General features: G+C 43.7%; 1 protein-coding gene across 9 annotated transcripts in view; it reads left to right on the plus strand.

Moving 5' to 3' along the window:
* The window catches only part of myocd (myocardin), a 52,660-nt gene that overhangs the window by 19,830 nt on the left and 11,291 nt on the right, over positions 1-21,539 (plus strand). For 8 of the 9 annotated variants that reach the window (XM_082152099.1, XM_082152100.1, XM_082152105.1 and 5 more), the window contains exons 3-6: positions 4,954-5,106; positions 7,837-7,964; positions 18,292-18,387; positions 18,484-18,743. In XM_082152099.1, the coding sequence (XP_082008225.1) occupies positions 4,954-5,106; positions 7,837-7,964; positions 18,292-18,387; positions 18,484-18,743 (637 nt within the window). The remainder of the gene's footprint in view (positions 1-4,953; positions 5,107-7,836; positions 7,965-18,291; positions 18,388-18,483; positions 18,744-21,539) is intronic. The other variant, XM_082152101.1, reaches the window with a different exon arrangement.

Raw genomic sequence — 21,539 nt, forward strand, 5'->3', positions numbered from 1 at the left:
GAGTGAAGAGCTTGTTCTTCATGTGTGTGTTTGAGGGAAGAGCTTGTGTTTCATGTGTGTGTTTGAGGGAAGAGCTTGTGTTTCATGTGTGTGTTTGAGGGAAGAGCTTGTGTTTCATGTGTGTGTTTGAGGGAAGAGCTTGTGTATCGTGTTTGTGTTTGAGGGAAGAGCTTGTGTATCGTGTGTGTGTTTGAGGGAAGAGCTGGTGTTTCATGTGTGTTTGAGGGAAGAGCTTGTTCTTCATGTGTGTGTTTGGGGGAAGAGCTGGTGTTTCATGTGTGTGAGTGTAGAGCTTGTGTTTCATGTGTGTGTTTGAGGGAAGAGCTTGTGTTTCATGTGTGTGAGTGTAGAGCTTGTGTTTAATGTGTGTGTTTGAGTGTAGAGCTTGTGTTTCATGTGTCTGTTTGAGGGAAGAGCTTGTGTTTCATGTGTGTTTGAGGGAAGAGCTTGTGTTTCATGTGTGTGTTTGAGGGAAGATCTTGTGTTTCATGTGTGTTTGAGGGAAGAGTTTGTTTCATGTGTGTGTTTGAGGGAAGAGCTTGTTTCATGTGTGTGTTTGAGTGAAGAGCTTGTTTCATGTGTGTGTTTGAGTGAAGAGCTTGTGTTTCATGTGTGTGTTTGAGTTTGAGGGAAGAGCTTGTGTTTCATGTGTGTGTTTGAGTGAAGAGCTTGTGTTTCATGTGTGTGTTTGAGGGAAGAGCTTGTGTTTCATGTGTTTGAGTGAAGAGCTTGTGTTTCATGTGTGTGTTTGAGGGAAGAGCTTGTGTTTCATGTGTGTGTTTGAGTGAAGAGCTTGTGTTTCATGTGTGTGTTTGAGGGAAGAGCTGGTGTTTCATGTGTGTGTTTGAGGGAAGAGCTTGTGTTTCATGTGTGTTTGAGTGAAGAGCTTGTGTTTCATGTGTGTGTTTGAGTGAAGAGCTTGTTCTTCATGTGTGTGTTTGAGGGAAGAGCTTGTGTTTCATGTGTGTGTTTGAGGGAAGAGCTTGTGTTTCATGTGTGTGTTTGAGGGAAGAGCTTGTGTTTCATGTGTGTGTTTGAGGGAAGAGCTTGTGTATCGTGTTTGTGTTTGAGGGAAGAGCTTGTGTATCGTGTGTGTGTTTGAGGGAAGAGCTGGTGTTTCATGTGTGTTTGAGGGAAGAGCTTGTTCTTCATGTGTGTGTTTGGGGGAAGAGCTGGTGTTTCATGTGTGTGAGTGTAGAGCTTGTGTTTCATGTGTGTGTTTGAGTGTAGAGCTTGTGTTTCATGTGTGTGTTTGAGGGAAGAGCTTGTGTTTCATGTGTGTGAGTGTAGAGCTTGTGTTTAATGTGTGTGTTTGAGTGTAGAGCTTGTGTTTCATGTGTCTGTTTGAGGGAAGAGCTTGTGTTTCATGTGTGTTTGAGGGAAGAGCTTGTGTTTCATGTGTGTGTTTGAGTGTAGAGCTTGTGTTTCATGTGTGTGTTTGAGTGAAGAGCTTGTGTTTCATGTGTGTTTGAGGGAAGAGCTTGTGTTTCATGTGTGTGTTTGAGGGAAGAGCTTGTGTTTCATGTGTGTTTGAGGGAAGAGTTTGTTTCATGTGTGTGTTTGAGTGAAGAGCTTGTGTTTCATGTGTGTTTGAGGGAAGAGTTTGTTTCATGTGTGTGTTTGAGTGAAGAGCTTGTTTCATGTGTGTGTTTGAGTGAAGAGCTTGTTTCATGTGTGTGTTTGAGGGAAGAGCTTGTGTTTTATGTGTGTGTTTGAGGGAAGAGCTTGTGTTTCATGTGTGTGTTTGAGGGAAGAGCTTGTGTATCGTGTGTGTGTTTGAGGGAAGAGCTTGTGTATCGTGTGTGTGTTTGAGGGAAGAGCTGGTGTTTCATGTGTGTTTGAGGGAAGAGCTTGTTCTTCATGTGTGTGTTTGGGGGAAGAGCTGGTGTTTCATGTGTGTGAGTGTAGAGCTTGTGTTTCATGTGTGTGTTTGAGTGTAGAGCTTGTGTTTCATGTGTGTGTTTGAGGGAAGAGCTTGTGTTTCATGTGTGTGTTTGAGGGAAGAGCTTGTGTTTCATGTGTGTTTGAGGGAAGAGCTTGTGTTTCGTGTGTGAGTGTAGAGCTTGTGTTTCATGTGTGTGAGTGTAGAGCTTGTGTTTCATGTGTGTGTTTGAGGGAAGAGCTTGTGTTTCATGTGTGTTTGAGGGAAGAGCTTGTGTTTCATGTGTGTGTTTGAGGGAAGAGCTTGTGTATCATGTGTGTGTTTGAGGGAAGAGCTTGTGTTTCATGTGTGTTTGAGGGAAGAGTTTGTTTCATGTGTGTGTTTGAGGGAAGAGCTTGTTTCATGTGTGTGTTTGAGTGAAGAGCTTGTTTCATGTGTGTGTTTGAGGGAAGAGTTTGTTTCATGTGTGTGTTTGAGGGAAGAGCTTGTTTCATGTGTGTGTGTGAGTGTAGAGCTTGTGTTTCATGTGTGTGAGTGTAGAGCTTGTGTTTCATGTGTGTGAGTGTAGAGCTTGTGTTTCATGTGTGTGTTTGAGGGAAGAGCTTGTGTTTCATGTGTGTTTGAGGGAAGAGCTTGTGTTTCATGTGTGTGTTTGAGGGAAGAGCTTGTTTCATGTGTGTGTTTGAGGGAAGTGCTTGTGTTTCATGTGTGTGTTTGAGTGAAGAGCTTGTGTTTCATGTGTGTGTTTGAGGGAAGAGCTTGTGTTTCATGTGTGTGTTTGAGGGAAGAGCTTGTGTTTCATGTGTGTGTTTGAGGGAAGAGCTTGTGTTTCATGTGTGTGTTTGAGGGAAGAGCTTGTGTATCGTGTGTGTGTTTGAGGGAAGAGCTTGTGTTTCATGTGTGTGTTTGAGGGAAGAGCTTGTGTATCGTGTGTGTGTTTGAGGGAAGAGCTTGTGTTTCATGTGTGTGTTTGAGGGAAGAGCTTGTGTATCGTGTGTGTGTTTGAGGGAAGAGCTTGTGTTTCATGTGTGTGTTTGAGGGAAGAGCTTGTGTTTCATGTGTGTGTTTGAGGGAAGAGCTTGTTTTTCATGTGTGTGTTTGAGGGAAGAGCTTGTGTTTCATGTGTGTGTTTGAGGGAAGAGCTTGTGTTTCATGTGTGTTTGAGGGAAGAGCTTGTGTTTCGTGTGTGAGTGTAGAGCTTGTGTTTCATGTGTGTGAGTGTAGAGCTTGTGTTTCATGTGTGTGTTTGAGGGAAGAGCTTGTGTTTCATGTGTGTTTGAGGGAAGAGCTTGTGTTTCATGTGTGTGTTTGAGGGAAGAGCTTGTGTTTCATGTGTGTTTGAGGGAAGAGCTTGTGTTTCATGTGTGTTTGAGGGAAGAGTTTGTTTCACGTGTGTGTTTGAGGGAAGAGCTTGTTTCATGTGTGTGTTTGAGTGAAGAGCTTGTTTCATGTGTGTGTTTGAGGGAAGTGCTTGTGTTTCATGTGTGTGTTTGAGTGAAGAGCTTGTGTTTCATGTGTGTGTTTGAGGGAAGAGCTTGTGTTTCATGTGTGTGTTTGAGGGAAGAGCTTGTGTATCGTGTGTGTGTTTGAGGGAAGAGCTTGTGTTTCATGTGTGTGTTTGAGGGAAGAGCTTGTGTTTCATGTGTGTGTTTGAGGGAAGAGCTTGTGTTTCATGTGTGTGTTTGAGGGAAGAGCTTGTGTTTCATGTGTGTGTTTGAGGGAAGAGCTTGTTTTTCATGTGTGTGTTTGAGGGAAGTGCTTGTGTTTCATATGTGTGTTTGAGGGAAGAGCTTGTGTATCGTGTGTGTGTTTGAGGGAAGAGCTTGTGTTTCATATGTGTGTTTGAGGGAAGAGCTTGTGTATCGTGTGTGTGTTTGAGGGAAGAGCTTGTGTTTCATGTGTGTGTTTGAGGGAAGAGCTTGTGTATCGTGTGTGTGTTTGAGGGAAGAGCTTGTGTTTCATATGTGTGTTTGAGGGAAGAGCTTGTGTATCGTGTGTGTGTTTGAGGGAAGAGCTTGTGTTTCATGTGTGTGTTTGAGGGAAGAGCTTGTGTTTCATGTGTGTGTTTGAGGGAAGAGCTTGTGTTTCATGTGTGTGTTTGAGTGAAGAGCTTGTGTTTCATGTGTGTGTTTGAGTGAAGAGCTTGTGTTTCATGTGTGTGTTTGAGGGAAGAGCTTGTGTTTCATGTGTGTGTGTTTGAGTGAAGAGCTTGTGTATCGTGTGTGTGTTTGAGGGAAGAGCTTGTGTTTCATATGTGTGTTTGAGGGAAGAGCTTGTGTTTCATGTGTGTGTTTGAGGGAAGAGCTTGTGTTTCATGTGTGTGTTTGAGTGAAGAGCTTGTGTTTCATGTGTGTGTTTGAGTGAAGAGCTTGTGTTTCATGTGTGTGTTTGAGTGAAGAGCTTGTGTTTCATGTGTGTGTTTGAGTGAAGAGCTTGTGTTTTATGTGTGTGTTTGAGGGAAGAGCTTGTGTTTCATGTGTGTGTTTGAGTGAAGAGCTTGTGTTTCATGTGTGTGTTTGAGGGAAGAGCTTGTGTATCGTGTGTGTGTTTGAGGGAAGAGCTTGTGTATCGTGTGTGTGTTTGAGGGAAGAGCTTGTGTTTCATGTGTGTGTTTGAGGGAAGAGCTTGTGTTTCATGTGTGTGTTTGAGGGAAGAGCTTGTGTATCGTGTGTGTGTTTGAGGGAAGAGCTTGTGTATCGTGTGTGTGTTTGAGGGAAGAGCTTGTGTTTCATGTGTGTGTTTGAGGGAAGAGCTTGTGTTTCATGTGTGTGTTTGAGTGAAGAGCTTGTGTTTCATGTGTGTGTTTGAGTGAAGAGCTTGTGTATCGTGTGTGTGTTTGAGTGTAGAGCTTGTGTTTCATGTGTGTGTTTGAGTGAAGAGCTTGTGTTTCATGTGTGTGTTTGAGGGAAGAGCTTGTGTTTCATGTGTGTGTTTGAGGGAAGAGCTGGTGTTTCATGTGTGTGTTTGAGGGAAGAGCTTGTGTTTCATGTGTGTGTTTGAGGGAAGAGCTTGTGTTTCATGTGTGTGTTTGAGGGAAGAGCTTGTGTTTCATGTGTGTGTTTATTACACAGATCCAGTGGCTGAAGACTCGCAGAACACACTGAAGAGAGCCAGGTTTGCTGATGAGCTGAACGAGAAGATCTCTCTCAGACCCGGTCCACTGGAGCTGGTGGAGAAGAACATCATCCCGGTCCATTCCACACTTAAACAAGCCGCCATAACAGGTATTATTAGAGTTATTAGATTGTTTTCAACTAGAGTTATTAGATGTTTCAGTAACTCCTGAAAGCCAAAGCCTCTTCTCAGCTGACAGGGAATGTTCTGGCAAAGTTATGGTCAAAGGTTCTTCCAGTAACGTTAATAGAACATTCGTTCAAAGTTATGTGGTGTTTAATAATGTTCTCAATACATCAGTACAGAAACTCTCTCTTTAACGTTTTTTCAACTAGGTTATTATAGTTGACTGACACTAAAACCAAAACCATAAAATAAAATAAAATAAAACATTTTCATTACTTGAAATAAAATTAACGTTAACTGTAATAAACAAATAAAAAATCATAAACTTATTTATTTATTTTAGCTAGTTACCAAGTTCTCTTTCTTTCATGTAGTTTCATGTTCTAAACAAACTACAACTTAAACAAAACAATTTGTAAATGTTTTAACAACAAAAACTTTGTTTACTGGAAATATAAAAATAAAGATTAATATAATAATATTAATGGGAAGTATAATTTTGTGTGTGTGAGTGAGTGTTTGAGTGAAGACAATTATCCGAGTGTGTGTGTGATTGTTTGGTTGGTTGTGTGTGTGTGTGTGTGTGTGTGTGTGTGTGTGTAACTGGTCTGATATCTGAGCATGTGAGCTGCCATCAGTGCAGGGACTGCTTTCAATCAGGTTGTCTGCTGGGCACACACACGTCACACTCACTGGTGTGTGAGAGTTATTTCCTCCACTTGTTGATGTTGGACGGTGTGTGATATTGTGACGAGGCCCAGCGAGCGGCTGATTCTATCTCAGATCCTCTCAGTGTGTGTGAGGAAAACGCCTGTGCACTGCCATTATTACTGTATTTATAGACATAGAGGAGAAGAGAATATGAGAATAAATACAATATGAATAATAATAATAATTATTGTCTTTCAATCATAGTGTAGAAAGTGTCCAAATGATGTCACTTCGTTGACCTCAACATTTTTAACTCTTTCCTCACCAGCTGTGTTTCCATCCACCTTTTTTTGGATATCACATAAAAAAACACTGGATTGAAATGCCAAAATGTGCATAAATTCTAAAAATGCACATAAAACATGCACTCAATTGAGGCGGATAATTGTTTTATCAGATTAGAGGACATGCACGTAAACTATGATGGAAACACGTTTACGGAATGAATCCCTCGATGTGAAACTTAACCCTCAGTGTCAGCTGTGATTGGATAACTGGAGTAAGCAGTGGACCAATGGCGTTGCAGCGTCTCTAATGTTGGTTAGGTGTTTCTGAAACGCCGGAGTCGAAGTGTGTGATCAGAATGATTTAGTTTAATTCCCTCCAGAAGCGTCTCACACACACGAGTGTGTTCCCGAACACCAGCATCCGAACGCCAGAGAACTCGACAGCGTTTACTGTGTTTCGTCTGACGCTCTGAGACACTCGTTCATGATGGAGGGGAAAACAACCAGAAACTTACAGTTTATTACTGATATTTTGTGACGGTTTTTGTTCTCTTGAACATGCTTTATGCAGTATTCAAGTTAAATTCTCAATTTTGGATGGAAACACAGCCATGGATGCATCAGTGAATCAGAGCATCTGCACTAACGGCACATTTTAATGCACATTTGAACGGAGACTTTATTCAAAGTTCTCTGACAAACGCAGATTACGACACACATATGCAGTCTTCAGCTACAGTCAAACCAGACATTATTCAGACACTTTGAGCTGATCATGTTTTTCTGAAGTGTTTTGTCTTTAATTGCTAATGCTCTTTTTACACACAGACTGAACAAAATGAAGCATTGCTTGGTGATTGGTTGAGCTAAACTGGTATTATCTAATTGTGTAGTTAAATTTAACAGCTGACAGATATTCAACATAATTCATGTGTGAGACAGTCTAACAGAAGGACGGACAAAACCAGTCAAATATCAACTGAGTTCTGCTCATATTTTATTACCATTTTCTAAACTATAGCGAATAAACTGTGATAATGTGAGAAATGTTGAAGGTGTGTGAATACATGTTGGTTTGACTGTATATAAAGGCGGTTTTAATCTGAAGTGTGTACAGCGTCTCCGTCTGATGAAACACCTTTGTTGGAGGTTTGGATGGAGACACATAAATCACAGCGAGTCAAACAGAGAAACAGAGAAACGCTCATTTGATCTCCAGTGAAAGGGTGGATCTAAATACAGCTGCTGTTTGTCTCCGTAAAACACACTCCTCTTCCAGCAGAGTTCGTATAAACCGTCGGCCTCGACCTCATACACTGCGTTTACACACCGCTCCGGGGAACATGCGAGTGTTTACATCAGTGTGTCTGAAACATGTGATCTGAGGGAGAACACACACGGTCCCAGCGCATAGTAAACACAGACTCCACATCAAGTGTTTGTTCAGAGGATTCTGAGGAATCTGCATCATAATCTCACACACACATCACACAGCTGACAGAAACATGCAGAACGTTCAGAATCTGCATCATAATCTCACACACACATCACACACCTGACAGAAACATGCAGAACACTCAGAATCTGCATCATAATCTCACACACTCGTCATGAAGTCCATCGTCTCAGCTGAACCCCGATGTATGAACCCTAACACACACACACACACACACACACACACACAGTCTCATCTCTGCTCTGTTAGTCTTCTCAGATTGATCTGTTATCCTCGTGTGTGTGTGTGAGTCCCTTATCTCACTGTCCCTCTTCTCTCAGGTTCCCATGGGAAGCTCCCGAGGCCCGAGGACTCGTATGTGTTTGAGGAGGACAGCAGCAGCGAGAGTCTTTCTCCAGAGTCGCTCTCAGAGAACAAGACCTCGCCAACACACACCAGCACTGAACACGTGAGTCACTTACACACACACTGAACACATGACTCACTTACACACACCAGCACTGAACACGTGAGTCACTTACACACACACTGAACACATGAGTCACTTACACACACCAGCACTGAACACGTGAGTCACTTACACACACACTGAACACATGAGTCACTTACACACACCAGCACTGAACACGTGAGTCACTTACACACACACTGAACACGTGAGTCACTTACACACACACTGAACACATGAGTCACTTACACACACCAGCACTGAAAACGTGAGTCACTTACACACACACTGAACACATGAGTCACTTACACACACCAGCACTGAACACGCGAGTCACTTACACACACCAGCACTGAACACGCGAGTCACTTACACACACCAGCACTGAACACGCGAGTCACTTACACACACCAGCACTGAACACGCGAGTCACTTACACACACCAGCGCTGAACACGCGAGTCACTTACACACACACCAGCACTGAACACGCGAGTCACTTACACACACCAGCACTGAACACGCGAGTCACTTACACACACCAGCACTGAACACGCGAGTCACTTACACACACAGCACTGAACACGCGAGTCACTTACACACACCAGCGCTGAACACGTGAGTCACTTACACACACCAGCACTGAACACGTGAGTCACTTACACACACACACACCAGCACTGAACACGTGAGTCACTTACACACACACCAGCACTGAACACGCGAGTCACTTACACACACCAGCACTGAACACGTGAGTCACTTACACACACACACCAGCACTGAACACGCGAGTCACTTACACACACCAGCGCTGAACACGCGAGTCACTTACACACACACCAGCACTGAACACGTGAGTCACTTACACACACCAGCACTGAACACGTGAGTCACTTACACACACCAGCACTGAACACGCGAGTCACTTACACACACCAGCACTGAACACGTGAGTCACTTACACACACCAGCGCTGAACACGTGAGTCACTTACACACACCAGCGCTGAACACGCGAGTCACTTACACACACACCAGCGCTGAACACGTGAGTCACTTACATACACCAGCGCTGAACACGCGAGTCACTTACACACACCAGCGCTGAACACGTGAGTCACATACACACACCAGCACTGAACACGCGAGTCACTTACACACACCAGCACTGAACACGCGAGTCACTTACACACACCAGCGCTGAACACGCAAGTCACTTACACACACACCAGCACTGAACACGCGAGTCACTTACACACACCAGCACTGAACACGTGAGTCACTTACACACACCAGCACTGAACACGTGAGTCACTTACACACACCAGCACTGAACACGCGAGTCACTTACACACACACTGAACACGTGAGTAACTTACACACACCAGCACTGAACACGCGAGTCACTTACACACACCAGCACTGAACACGCGAGTCACTTACACACACCAGCACTGAACACGTGAGTCACTTACACACACCAGCACTGAACACGTGAGTCACTTACACACACCAGCACTGAACACGCGAGTCACTTACACACACCAGCGCTGAACACGCGAGTCACTTACACACACCAGCGCTGAACACATGAGTCACTTACACACACCAGCGCTGAACACGAGTCACTTACACACACCAGCACTGAACACGCGAGTCACTTACACACACCAGCACTGAACACGTGAGTCACTTACACACACCAGCACTGAACACGCGAGTCACTTACACACACCAGCACTGAACACGCGAGTCACTTACACACACCAGCACTGAACACGTGAGTCACTTACACACACCAGCACTGAACACGCGAGTCACTTACACACACCAGCACTGAACACGTGAGTCACTTACACACACACCAGCACTGAACACGTGAGTCACTTACACACACCAGCACTGAACACGTGAGTCACTTACACACACACCAGCGCTGAACACGCGAGTCACTTACACACACACCAGCGCTGAACTCGCGAGTCACTTACACACACACCAGCGCTGAACACGTGAGTCACTTACATACACCAGCGCTGAACACGCGAGTCACTTACACACACCAGCGCTGAACACGTGAGTCACATACACACACCAGCACTGAACACGCGAGTCACTTACACACACCAGCACTGAACACGCAAGTCACTTACACACACACCAGCACTGAACACGCGAGTCACTTACACACACCAGCACTGAACACGTGAGTCACTTACACACACCAGCACTGAACACGCGAGTCACTTACACACACACTGAACACGTGAGTCACTTACACACACACTGAACACGTGAGTAACTTACACACACCAGCACTGAACACGCGAGTCACTTACACACACCAGCACTGAACACGCGAGTCACTTACACACACCAGCACTGAACACGTGAGTCACTTACACACACCAGCACTGAACACGTGAGTCACTTACACACACCAGCACTGAACACGTGAGTCACTTACACACACCAGCACTGAACACGTGAGTCACTTACACACACACCAGCACTGAACACGCGAGTCACTTACACACACCAGCGCTGAACACGCGAGTCACTTACACACACCAGCACTGAACACGCGAGTCACTTACACACACCAGCACTGAACACGTGAGTCACTTACACACACACCAGCACTGAACACATGAGTCACTTACACACACCAGCACTGAACACGCGAGTCACTTACACACACCAGCACTGAACACGTGAGTCACTTACACACACCAGCACTGAACACGTGAGTCACTTACACACACCAGCACTGAACACGCGAGTCACTTACACACACCAGCACTGAACACATGAGTCACTTACACACCAGCACTGAACACGCGAGTCACTTACACACACCAGCACTGAACACATGAGTCACTTACACACACCAGCACTGAACACGTGAGTCACTTACACACACCAGCGAGTCACTTACACACACCAGCACTGAACACATGAGTCACTTACACACCAGCACTGAACACGCGAGTCACTTACACACACCAGCACTGAACACATGAGTCACTTACACACACCAGCACTGAACACGTGAGTCACTTACACACACCAGCACTGAACACGCGAGTCACTTACACACACACTGAACACGTGAGTCACTTACACACACACTGAACACGTGAGTCACTTACACACACACTGAACACGTGAGTCACTTACACACACACCAGCACTGAACACGTGAGTCACTTACACACACCAGCACTGAACACGTGAGTCACTTACACACACCAGCGCTGAACACGTGAATACTGAATACTTTTATTTATTTCTAACTAATATTTCTTTATTTCTAACTAATCTTTCTTTCTTTCTAACTAATTTTTCTTTCTTTTCAAACTAATTTTTCTTTCTTTCTTTCTTTCTTTCTTTCTTTCTTTCTTTCTTTCTTTCTTTCTTTCTAACCAATCTCTTCATTTCTTTCTAATTAATCTAACTAATCTTTCTTTCTCTCTAACTAATTTATCTTTCTTTCTAACTTATCTTTCTTACTTTCTAACTAATCTATCTTTCTTTCTTTCTAACTAATCGTTCTTTCTTTTTTTCTAACTAATCTTTCTTTCTTTCTAACTAATCTTTCTTTCATTGAAACTAATCTCTATCTATCTATCTATCTATCTATCTATCTATCAAACTTGTAGTAGTTTCTTTTAATAACCTTTTATAACGTGCATCGTGGCGAGTGGAAGGATGACAACAGGTAAGTTGTTTGCATTTAATCACAGCAGCTGCGCTGACAACAAGCTCCAACAACCACAACACATATCAATCCCTCCGCCTCTGAGCGGGCACTATTTAACCTTAGTATATGTGCGCGGCACTATATACTACATCCTCCTTTCTTATAACAAACAAAATCAAAAGTTTATCTTTAGCAGATGTAAAATGCAGCTTAGCTGAAACAATATTTCAATGTGTATCAATCAGGGATACATTCAACTTAAACTGAACATGTCATTGCAGATCTACTGTTTCCCTTTTTTTTTCTTTTTTTTTTTTATAAACACAACATCAGCCCAATATTGTATGCACTTATTGGCTTAACACATAGTCTCTGAATCTAACTGGAGGCCTAATAACTCGGCCGCTTCTGGTTTGACCCATTTGTGGAGGAGGAGAAGGCTCCATACATGCAGTCTCATCAGCACCGGTAGGAGCATCTGGGGTGCTGTCTTGCTCATCATCGAGACAGTCCGGTTCAGTATACACCTGAATGTTACTGGGTGTCTTCCTCAGGTGTCTCCTGTTGCGCCTGTACTGCTGTCCAGATGATGTCACTATGTCATAGGACCGTGGTTCAGCGCATTTCGCCTTGACAACAGCAGGACGCCATCCTCGTTCAGTTTGCATGTGAACAGTCCCACCAAGCGGCAGCACCGGAAGTTTCTTTGTGCCTCTGTTGTAATAAGCACGCTGTCTTCGCTGGAGGTCCTGAAGAGTAGAATGTGCATTAGTTGGTACTGCAGGTTGCAGCACTGTGCTTGAGCTGGGTAAAGTGCTTCTCAGGACCCTGCCCATAAGCAGTTGTGCTGGAGAATAGCCCATACCTGTGACGGGTGTGTTCCTGAGAGTTAGAAGTGCCAGAAATGGGTCAGTGTTGGTTTGTTTGGCCTTCTTTAACAGGTACTTAACAGTCTTCACTGTTCTCTCGGCCAGGCCATTTGACTGCGCATAGCCTGGGCTGGAGTGAGTGAGCTTAATTCCCCATGCTGTGGCAAACTTTCTCATTTCTTGGCTTGCAAAAGGCACATGGTCGCACACAATCTCTTTAGGTATTCCCACTCTGGCAAATACCGATTTAATCTTGTTAATGACTGTGTGTGCTGTCTTGTCTCTTATGTTTAGTACTTCCGGGTATTTGGACAAATAATCTACAACCAGAAGAAATGACTGACCACTGATTTCAAATATGTCAGCTCCTACTTTCAGCCAAGGAAGCTCTGGGATTTCATGAGAGATCATCGGCTCCCTCTGGTGGCGAGGTTGGAACTGCTGGCAAGTTGCACATTCCTCAACCATTTTTTCAATGTCTCTTGACATACCTGGCCAATACCAGTGTACTCTGGCCAGAGCTTTGGTGCGCTGCATGCCTTGGTGTGCCACATGCAGCCTCTGTAACATGTCTGACCTCATTTTACTTGGTAGAATAATTCTGTCTCCTGCAAACATTATTCCTTCTCTTATTGACACAGAGTGCCTAATAGGCCAGTAATGTATCACCTTTTTGTCGACTTGTTTTCTGTGATGTGGCCAGCCCTGCCTGTGAATGTCCAGCAACGTTTGCAATATGACGTCGTTTTGTGTCTCAAACTTTAACTGTACCAGGGTCTCTGGGCTTAGGGCCTCTGTTGGCTCAAGAGCATAGATCACTTTTTCGTCAAAAATGTCACATTGACTCTGTTGCTCATGTGTAGTTGCTCGTGAGAGTGTGTCTGCGATCAGTAACTCTTTACCTGGCGTGTAGATTACATTCAGGTCGTAGCGTTGCAGCTGAAGTAGCATCCGCTGTAGTCTGGACGGAGCTGTTCCCAGTGGCTTTCTCAGGATCGTTTCCAAAGGTTTGTGATCCGACTGCACATTAACCTTGACTCCATAGGCGTACTGGTGAAAGCGCTTCACTGAAAACACGATAGCCAGAAGCTCCTTCTCTATCTGTGCATAGTTTTTCTCTGTGTCAGTTAGAGCTCTGGATGCATAGGCGATGGGATGTCCATCTTGCATTAGACATGCGCCTAAACCGTCCTTGGATGCATCTGCTTGTATCACGACAGCTTTCTTTGGGTCAAAGAATTTGAGAACAGGGGCTGTTACAAGCGCATTTTTTAGACTCTTTACAGCTTCCTCATGTTCGTGTTGCCATTGCCAAGCACTGTCCTTTCTCAGCAGCTGTCTCAGTGGCGCTGTGGCTGTGGCTTCTCCAGGTATGTACTGTGAGAGATACTTGATCATCCCAAGCATTCGTTGCAGAGCCGGTCTGTCTGTGGGTGATGGCATGTCAACTATTGCCTTAACTTTTGCATCGTCTACTTTAACACCCTCTGAGGTCACAACATGACCCATGTATTTAACACTGTTCACCTTGTATTGGATCTTCTCTTTGTTGAATTTGACGTTAGCCTCCTTTGCTCTAGTCATCACTTTTTGCAGTATTTCGTCGTGTTCCTTTTCTGTGGATGCAGCGATAATCATGTCATCAGCAATTATGTGAACACCCGTGATGTCCCCAAATGTCTCGCAGTTGCGTTGCTGAAAAACTTCACTCGCCGACTTGATTCCAAATGGTAGGCGCTTAAACCTATAGCGCCCCCATGGCGTGTTGAAAGTGCACAGTAGCGACGACTCCTTGTCCAGCTTTATTTGCCAATAGCCGTCTTTCTCATCCAGCACTGTGAAGATTTTCTTACCAGCTAGTTTACATAACACCTCATCTGCTGTGGGAATAGAGTAATGCTGTCTCAAAATAGCTTTATTTAAGTCAGTAGGGTCTAGGCAAACCCTCAGCTTCTTCTTGTCTTTCTTTTCTGTGACTACAAGGCTATTGACCCATGTCGTTGGCTCAGTCACTTGTTCAACAACGTCTGCTTTTAGCAGGTCATCAAGCGTGTCTCTCAGTCTGTCCATAACTGCCAGTGGTATTTTCCTGCAGCCATGTATGACAGGAGTGACTGTAGGGTCAATGTGGATGTGATGTTCACCTGAGAACTCACCAAGTCCTTCAAAGACACTCGCATGTTGTTTTAGCAGCTCCTCTTTTGTAGTTGGGAACTTGACTTCGAGCGTGTCAATGTCCATCCTCTTTATCAGACCTAACGCTTCACATGCATCCTTGCCTAGGATAGCTGTGTCTGAGTGGTTTGACACATAGAACAGCAGGTTGGATTTGGTTTTGGCATTGGAGCACTCCAGTGAGATTGTCCCTTCTGGTTTCAGCTTAACACCACCGTACGCCACCAACACAGTCTTTGTCGGTTTTAGTTGCAAGTTTATTCGTTTTTCACGCCTGGCTTTTCTCTTCAGTGTTTTGTACACAGCCTGTGGTAGTACATTTGTTTCTGCTCCTGTGTCTAACTTAAACTTAACAGACATGTCTCCAGCATCTATGTCTGCATACCATGAATTGTCTCTTTTAGTGCTTATTTGGTCAATATTCACTGTCCCAATGAAAAGTGTGTCTATTTCTGAGCTCAAATCATGCATTTTCATCTTATGTGTTGCTTTTGTAGTCTCACACATCTTTGCGTAATGATTGAGCTTACCACACTTTCGGCACGAGACTCCAAATGCTGGGCAAAGCCTTGGTTGATGTGACTTTCCACATTTCCTGCACACTTGATCCTTTATTTTCCTGCTGTCACTCTGGACTTGTAGTTTTCGTCCCTGTTTCCATTGTTGGTTGTCTTTACCTTTGGTCTTGTTCACTGCATGTATTGCTCTCTCTTGTGTTGTAGTACTCATTGCTTGTATTTGTGCTTTGGCAGTCTCCGCTGCTCTGCAGATGTCGATCGCCCTCTCCAGCGTGAGATCTGACTCTCTTAACAGCCTTTCCTTGAGCCGTGGATCATTCAAACTGAACACAATCTTGTCTCTGATCATGTCATTTTCTGATGCACCAAATTCACAGTCTTTGCTTTTCTGTCTCAACTCAGTCACATATTTCTCAATGGTGACTGACTCTGACATGGGATGAGCCCAAAACTGATGTCTTTCAAACACTGTGTTTTTCTTTGGCTGGCAATATGCTTTAAATGCATATAAAATATCATCCACTGTTAGCTCTGCTTCATCTGCTTGTACAACGTCTAGTGTGTTGTATACCTCGAGAGCATCTTCTCCGAGTGCATGCAGTAAGATAGCTACCTGTACTTTAGCTTCCTTTCCGTCAGCACCACTTGCAGTCATGTATATTTGAAAGCGTTGTTCCCATCTTCTCCAGTTTTCACTTATATTGCCTGTTAGCACCAGCGGGGACGGTAGTTTGAACTGTTCCATCTCTTCCCCGCTCTCGAGCGTAGCTGCCTGCTCGCTGACGCTAGCTTAGCCCTTAGTAAAAGTCCGTGTCTAACTTGGGCAAAATAAAAAAAAAAATTTTTTTTTTTTTTTTTATCGGCGCACTGGACCAGCTTCTGACACCATGTAGTAGTTTCTTTTAATAACCTTTTATAACGTGCATCGTGGCGAGTGGAAGGATGACAACAGGTAAGTTGTTTGCATTTAATCACAGCAGCTGCGCTGACAACAAGCTCCAACAACCACAACACATATCAATCCCTCCGCCTCTGAGCGGGCACTATTTAACCTTAGTATATGTGCGCGGCACTATATACTACAAAACTGATCTTTCTTTTCCTTTCTAACTAATCTGTTTTTTCTTCTAACTATTCTTTCTTTCAAACTAATCTATCTATCAAACTTTAAACTACTTTAAACTTCAAAATACTTTAAACTTCTTCAAACTCTCTGGTCCGGCTTTCTCAAGGCAACTTAAAGTTTGTCTCAACAAACTTTTTTTTCTAGTTTTATATAGCATGTTAAAATTGTCACTTTTTGAGGGTGAGCAAAAACGCACCGTTTTGTGTCTGTTCCTTTAAATGCAAATGAGCTGCTGCTCCCGGCACAGGGGGCGGAGCTTCAACAGCTCATGTACTTTTACCTCACACACACATGCACTGAACATTTCAAAAACTTTTAGCCTTTTATGTTCAAACCGGAGTCAGACAATGATAGAGAGACTCAAGAAGAAGTGACAACATGTAGACGCAACAGGACATTTCTGAATGATTAGTTGATGAATTTATGAAGCTTATGTGTAGTTATCTTCTAGTCGTTTGTTGTAGTCCTTAAAAAGCAATTTCTTTAAAAGCAAATATCTCCCTTTGCTTTAAACTTTGAGTGTTGTAACTTTGCAGATGTTGTTTATGCTCAAACAGCAACATTACACACTAACTAGAGTTAGAAAAGTGAAATCATAATCAACCACCCCTTTAAATGTTCAGGTGGTTGAGATCTTCGGCCCCCTGTGGAGGTTCAGGGAACTGCAGGCTCTGCTCAGGATCCGTCTGACAGCTCTTTGACTCGGAGCCTGAGATCAGTGTGTTTCTGACGCAGTGTTTTGTGAATGTTAGAATGATTGCCCGTTCTCTGGTGATAATAAATGACTCGCTGTATGTGCCTGGCATCACATCCTCATGACCTGTTGCTACAAAAAAAAAGCGTGTGCGGAATATTTACTTTAGCGTTGTGGATTGTGAAAGCTGTAAATGATGTACATGTTTAATAATAATCACCTCATGTGTGGCATTTATTAAATGCAAGGTACTTGGGAAATATACATCAATCTTATAAACAATGTCACCTGCGTACCAACTTCTGGAAACTCCAAGGTTTGACCTTTGCAGTAATGTTTAACAGAAGACATTATTTATATTTGTTTAACCCTTTAAGACTACTGATTCATATTAGATACAGTCTCTAAAGTTCATGCAGTCCTTTGATAGTTTAAGTCAAGTCAACTTTATTTATGTAGCGCTTTATACAATACAGATTGTTTCTAAGCAGTGATAACAGGAAAATAATGCAACAAAGATTGCTTTGGCTGTACAGCAGAGCTAGAAGAAAGTCAAATTCCAGTTTAACTAAGTTTTTAATTGATTCATTTTCGTTGTACGAAATATTCGTTATTATCTCGCTTACACAACACCGTTTACAACTGCAAACAGAAAACTTTTAACTTTTCAACTTTTTTTGGCGCTCTTTAATGTGGCGTGACTGATAATCGGCGGAGCGCGAGTGAACCCTGTGGCTTTATTGTGTATCTTATCCTCGACTGTTTTTTAAAATGTGTATGAATTGGTCTTTTGGGCTTGATTGTACTTGTTTTAACTTTTATTGTCAAATAAATCAAATCAAATCAAATCAAATCAAATCAAACGCGACCATCTCTTCCTCTCAAACACCAGTTACACAATAAACACAAAAAACGAATCATAACTCGTGTAATCGCTCAACCAGTGTTTCAAAGGCGGAAAAGACGTCAATAAAACGGCTTGTAAACAAAATGTCACATAATTTACCTCAGGCAAGTCATTCAGTTTCCACAACTTGTTAGTTCGCTAGAGAAATGAACTCATTCGCTAAATATATGCACTATATATTATATTTTACTTAACCTGTTAGTGAAGTCTTGATTATTTCATGTATGTTTAAAATGTATAACTAGATATAGAAGTTAATAACTAGTATTATTATTTAATATGTCAGGCTTTACAGGGTTAATAACAATTAACGGTATAATAATGTATTATTAAGGGCCCTCAGAGCAAAGACGGCAGCGCTCAAACCCCAGAGGAGAACATGAGCGACGGCCAGGGAACAACACCGATCCCAGTTCAAGCCATGGTCAAGGTAAAACGTCCTCATCAAATAATAAGCTCACTGTAAATCTGATATCTGCTCATTGCATGACGTTCCTCGAATCTTCTGTTCTTTTCCTGTGCAAAGCAGTCTAAAGTGTCTGAGAAGAACCGCCACAAGAAACCCAAAGATATCAAGCCTAAAGTGAAGAAGCTGAAGTACCACCAGTACATCCCACCGGACCAGAAGGCCGAGCGTTCTCCTCCGGCTCAGATGGACTCAGCGTACGCTCGTCTGCTTCAACAACAGCAGCTCTTCCTACAACTGCAGATCCTCAGCCAGCAGAAACACACACACTCGCAGACACACTCGCAGACCAGCTTCAGCTACCAGATCAACCAGCACAAGTGAGTCCAAACATCATTCAGATAGCTGTCAGAAGCACAAGTATCACCGGATACACTACGTCATGTACACACTTGAATCATTGTGTCCTATAAAGGGATGTTCTGTAGTTCTGTTTTTTGCATTAAATGAATCCAAAGTGACAGTAAAGACATTTATAATGTTACAAAAGATTCTATTTCAAATAAATGCTGTTCTTTTGAACTTTCTATTCATCAAAGAATCTGCTATCACATGTATCACATTTTGGATGAATTGGCAGTTCAAAAGAACAGCATTTATTTGAAATAGAATCTTTTGTAACATTATAACTTTTTGTAACATCCTTGATGAATAGAAGTATTCATTTCTTTCAGATTTTTTTTTTACTGATGCCAAACGTTTAAATTGTAATGTTACACTGTTCCCTTTCAGTCGGTCACGTTCAACATTACGTCGACGTGCCAACGTAACTGGGATCACTTCAGGGAGCCCTATCATCGTCGAATATCTACAGAACAAGCCAATGCACATTGGCGTGCGAGATTTGCATCTTGTGCCCAGCAGCGCGGGTATAAATACGGAAGCGGTGCACTATCTCTGCTGTGCCCTGCGGCCATTCCCTGAGTGCCTCAGCACTACTGACAGATCTAAAAGAGTGATTTTCTTCACAAAAGAGCAAAACACAGGCGTGACACTGTGTCCTTTTCAGGATGTCATTCCGCCTGTGCGTTTCTGGGTGTGGTCATTCCCTGGCGCCAGCTGACGGCCACATTAGTTGCCTCTCATGGTTGGGTATTCAGCACGCTGAAGGCTACTTCGGCGCTTAGCCAGGGTGATCTGAGGATTACCGTGAGGGCTTCTCCGCCGAGTCATTCTCCGTGGGGCCCTCAAGCCTCTCAAACACCGCGGCCGTTGGAGCTTTCGAAGGAGCTGGTCCTTCACACGGACGACCAGTCGTTTCCTTTGGGGCTCCAGCTGACGATCAGATGTCGGTCGCAGCAGCGGAGGGGGATCTTCAGTCCTCTGGGGATGAAGACTCGGCTGCAGTTGCCTCCCTCCAGGAGGTGTAGCATTTCCCGAGACGGACCGAGAATGGGCGGTTATGCTTTCCCGGGCCACCGAAAAGGTTGGGCTTGTGTGGAACCCACCCCCAAGTCATGAGTCTTCTAGGCTGGACGATTGGTTTCTCTGGGCAGGCTGTGCCTTTCTTCCCAGAGGTGCATGAGGAGCTCACTAGGACGTGGACGTTACCTTATTCTGCTAGAAGCCGTCCTAGTGGCTCCTTCCTCCTCACCACCCTCGATGGTGGAGTGGCTAAGGACTTTATGAATATTTCACAATTTCAACTTTTTGTTCTGCCAAAACTTAATGGAAAGAGCAATTTCTGAAACCCCTGGGTCCCAAGAGGGCGCGCTTGGCGGTGTACGACGCTATGCCTTGTCACCCTCAGGCCCCTAATGTCACAACTCGCCCGCCATCTCCTCCTCTGGAGTCAGAGGCATCTGAGGTCGCTTCGTGCCGTTTACATTCTGGGCCTGCTCAACCGTGTAGCCGATGAGCTTCACGACAGCCTACGCTCCCGGGAGAGTGGCGACTTCATCCCCAGGTGGTCCAGCTGATTTGGAGGCACTCTACCAACCAGGTACATTTGTTTGACTCCCCGGACACGTCACTGCCAGTTGTTCTTCTCCCTGACCGACGGAACCCTCGGCACAGATGCACTGGCACACAGCTGGCCCCGAGGCCTATGCAAATATGCGTTTCCCCCAGTGAGCCTTCTTGCACAGACCCTGGAACTAGTGCTCCTCGCGACAGCCCCTGCCTGGCCCATTCCTCTGAGGAAGGTCAAGAGGGTAGGGGATCTGCATGCATTTTCGGTCAACGAATCTTGCCTAGAATTCGGCCCGGCTAACTCTCACGTGATCCCGAGACCCCAGACGGGATACGTGGCCAAGGTTCCTACCATTCCCTTCGCGATCTCGGCTCCTCAGCGAAAAACAAAAGGTGCGTGCATCAGCTTCCGTATTTATATCCGAGCTGCAGGGCACGAAATGCACATCTCGCACGCCAATGTTCATTGCAGATACTCGAAGATGATAGGGCTCAAAAGCAGCAAATCATCATATTAGAATGATTTCTGAAGGATCATGTGACACTGAAGACTGGAGTAATGATGCTGAATCAGCTTTGATCAGGAATAAATTATATTTTAACATGTATTCACATAGAAAACAGCTGTTTTACAATGGAATAATATTTCACTGTTTTACTGTATTTTTGATCAAATAAATGCCGTCTTGGGGAGAAGAGACTTCTTTAAAAAAAATTAACACATTGAAAAAATGTAATTACTCCAAACTTTTGAACTGTATAGTTAAATATATACTTTTTTATTAGGGCACCTGACTCTCCTGTACTTTTCTCTGTTTTTCTACCCATTATAGCAGTCAGCATCAAGTTTTAAGAGTATTTCATTTAAAGTACCAATTTTACATTTATTTTGTCTGAGAATGGATACATTTATCAGATTTAAGAAAAAAATTTGGTCAAAGTCAAACAGGACCTCCTTGAAGTTTCCCTTTAGAAAGTTATACTTGGATGTTCTAGATTTCCAGATGAAATGTTGTCTTCATGCAACAATCCCTAAGCAAGTTATGGCCATTTATTACAACATTATTATAGGTGCTTTTCAGTGAAAACTGGTGTTTTTTCGAAAGAGTTGTTTCCAGCATTCTCACTGATGTGTGTGTGTGTGTGTGTGTGTGTGTGTGTGTGTGTGTGTGTGTGTGTGTGTGTGTGTGTGTGTGTGTGTGTGT

The sequence above is a fragment of the Leuciscus leuciscus genome (assembly GCF_965113295.1).
Source record: "Leuciscus leuciscus genome assembly, chromosome: 21".
Taxonomy (NCBI): domain Eukaryota; kingdom Metazoa; phylum Chordata; class Actinopteri; order Cypriniformes; family Leuciscidae; genus Leuciscus; species Leuciscus leuciscus.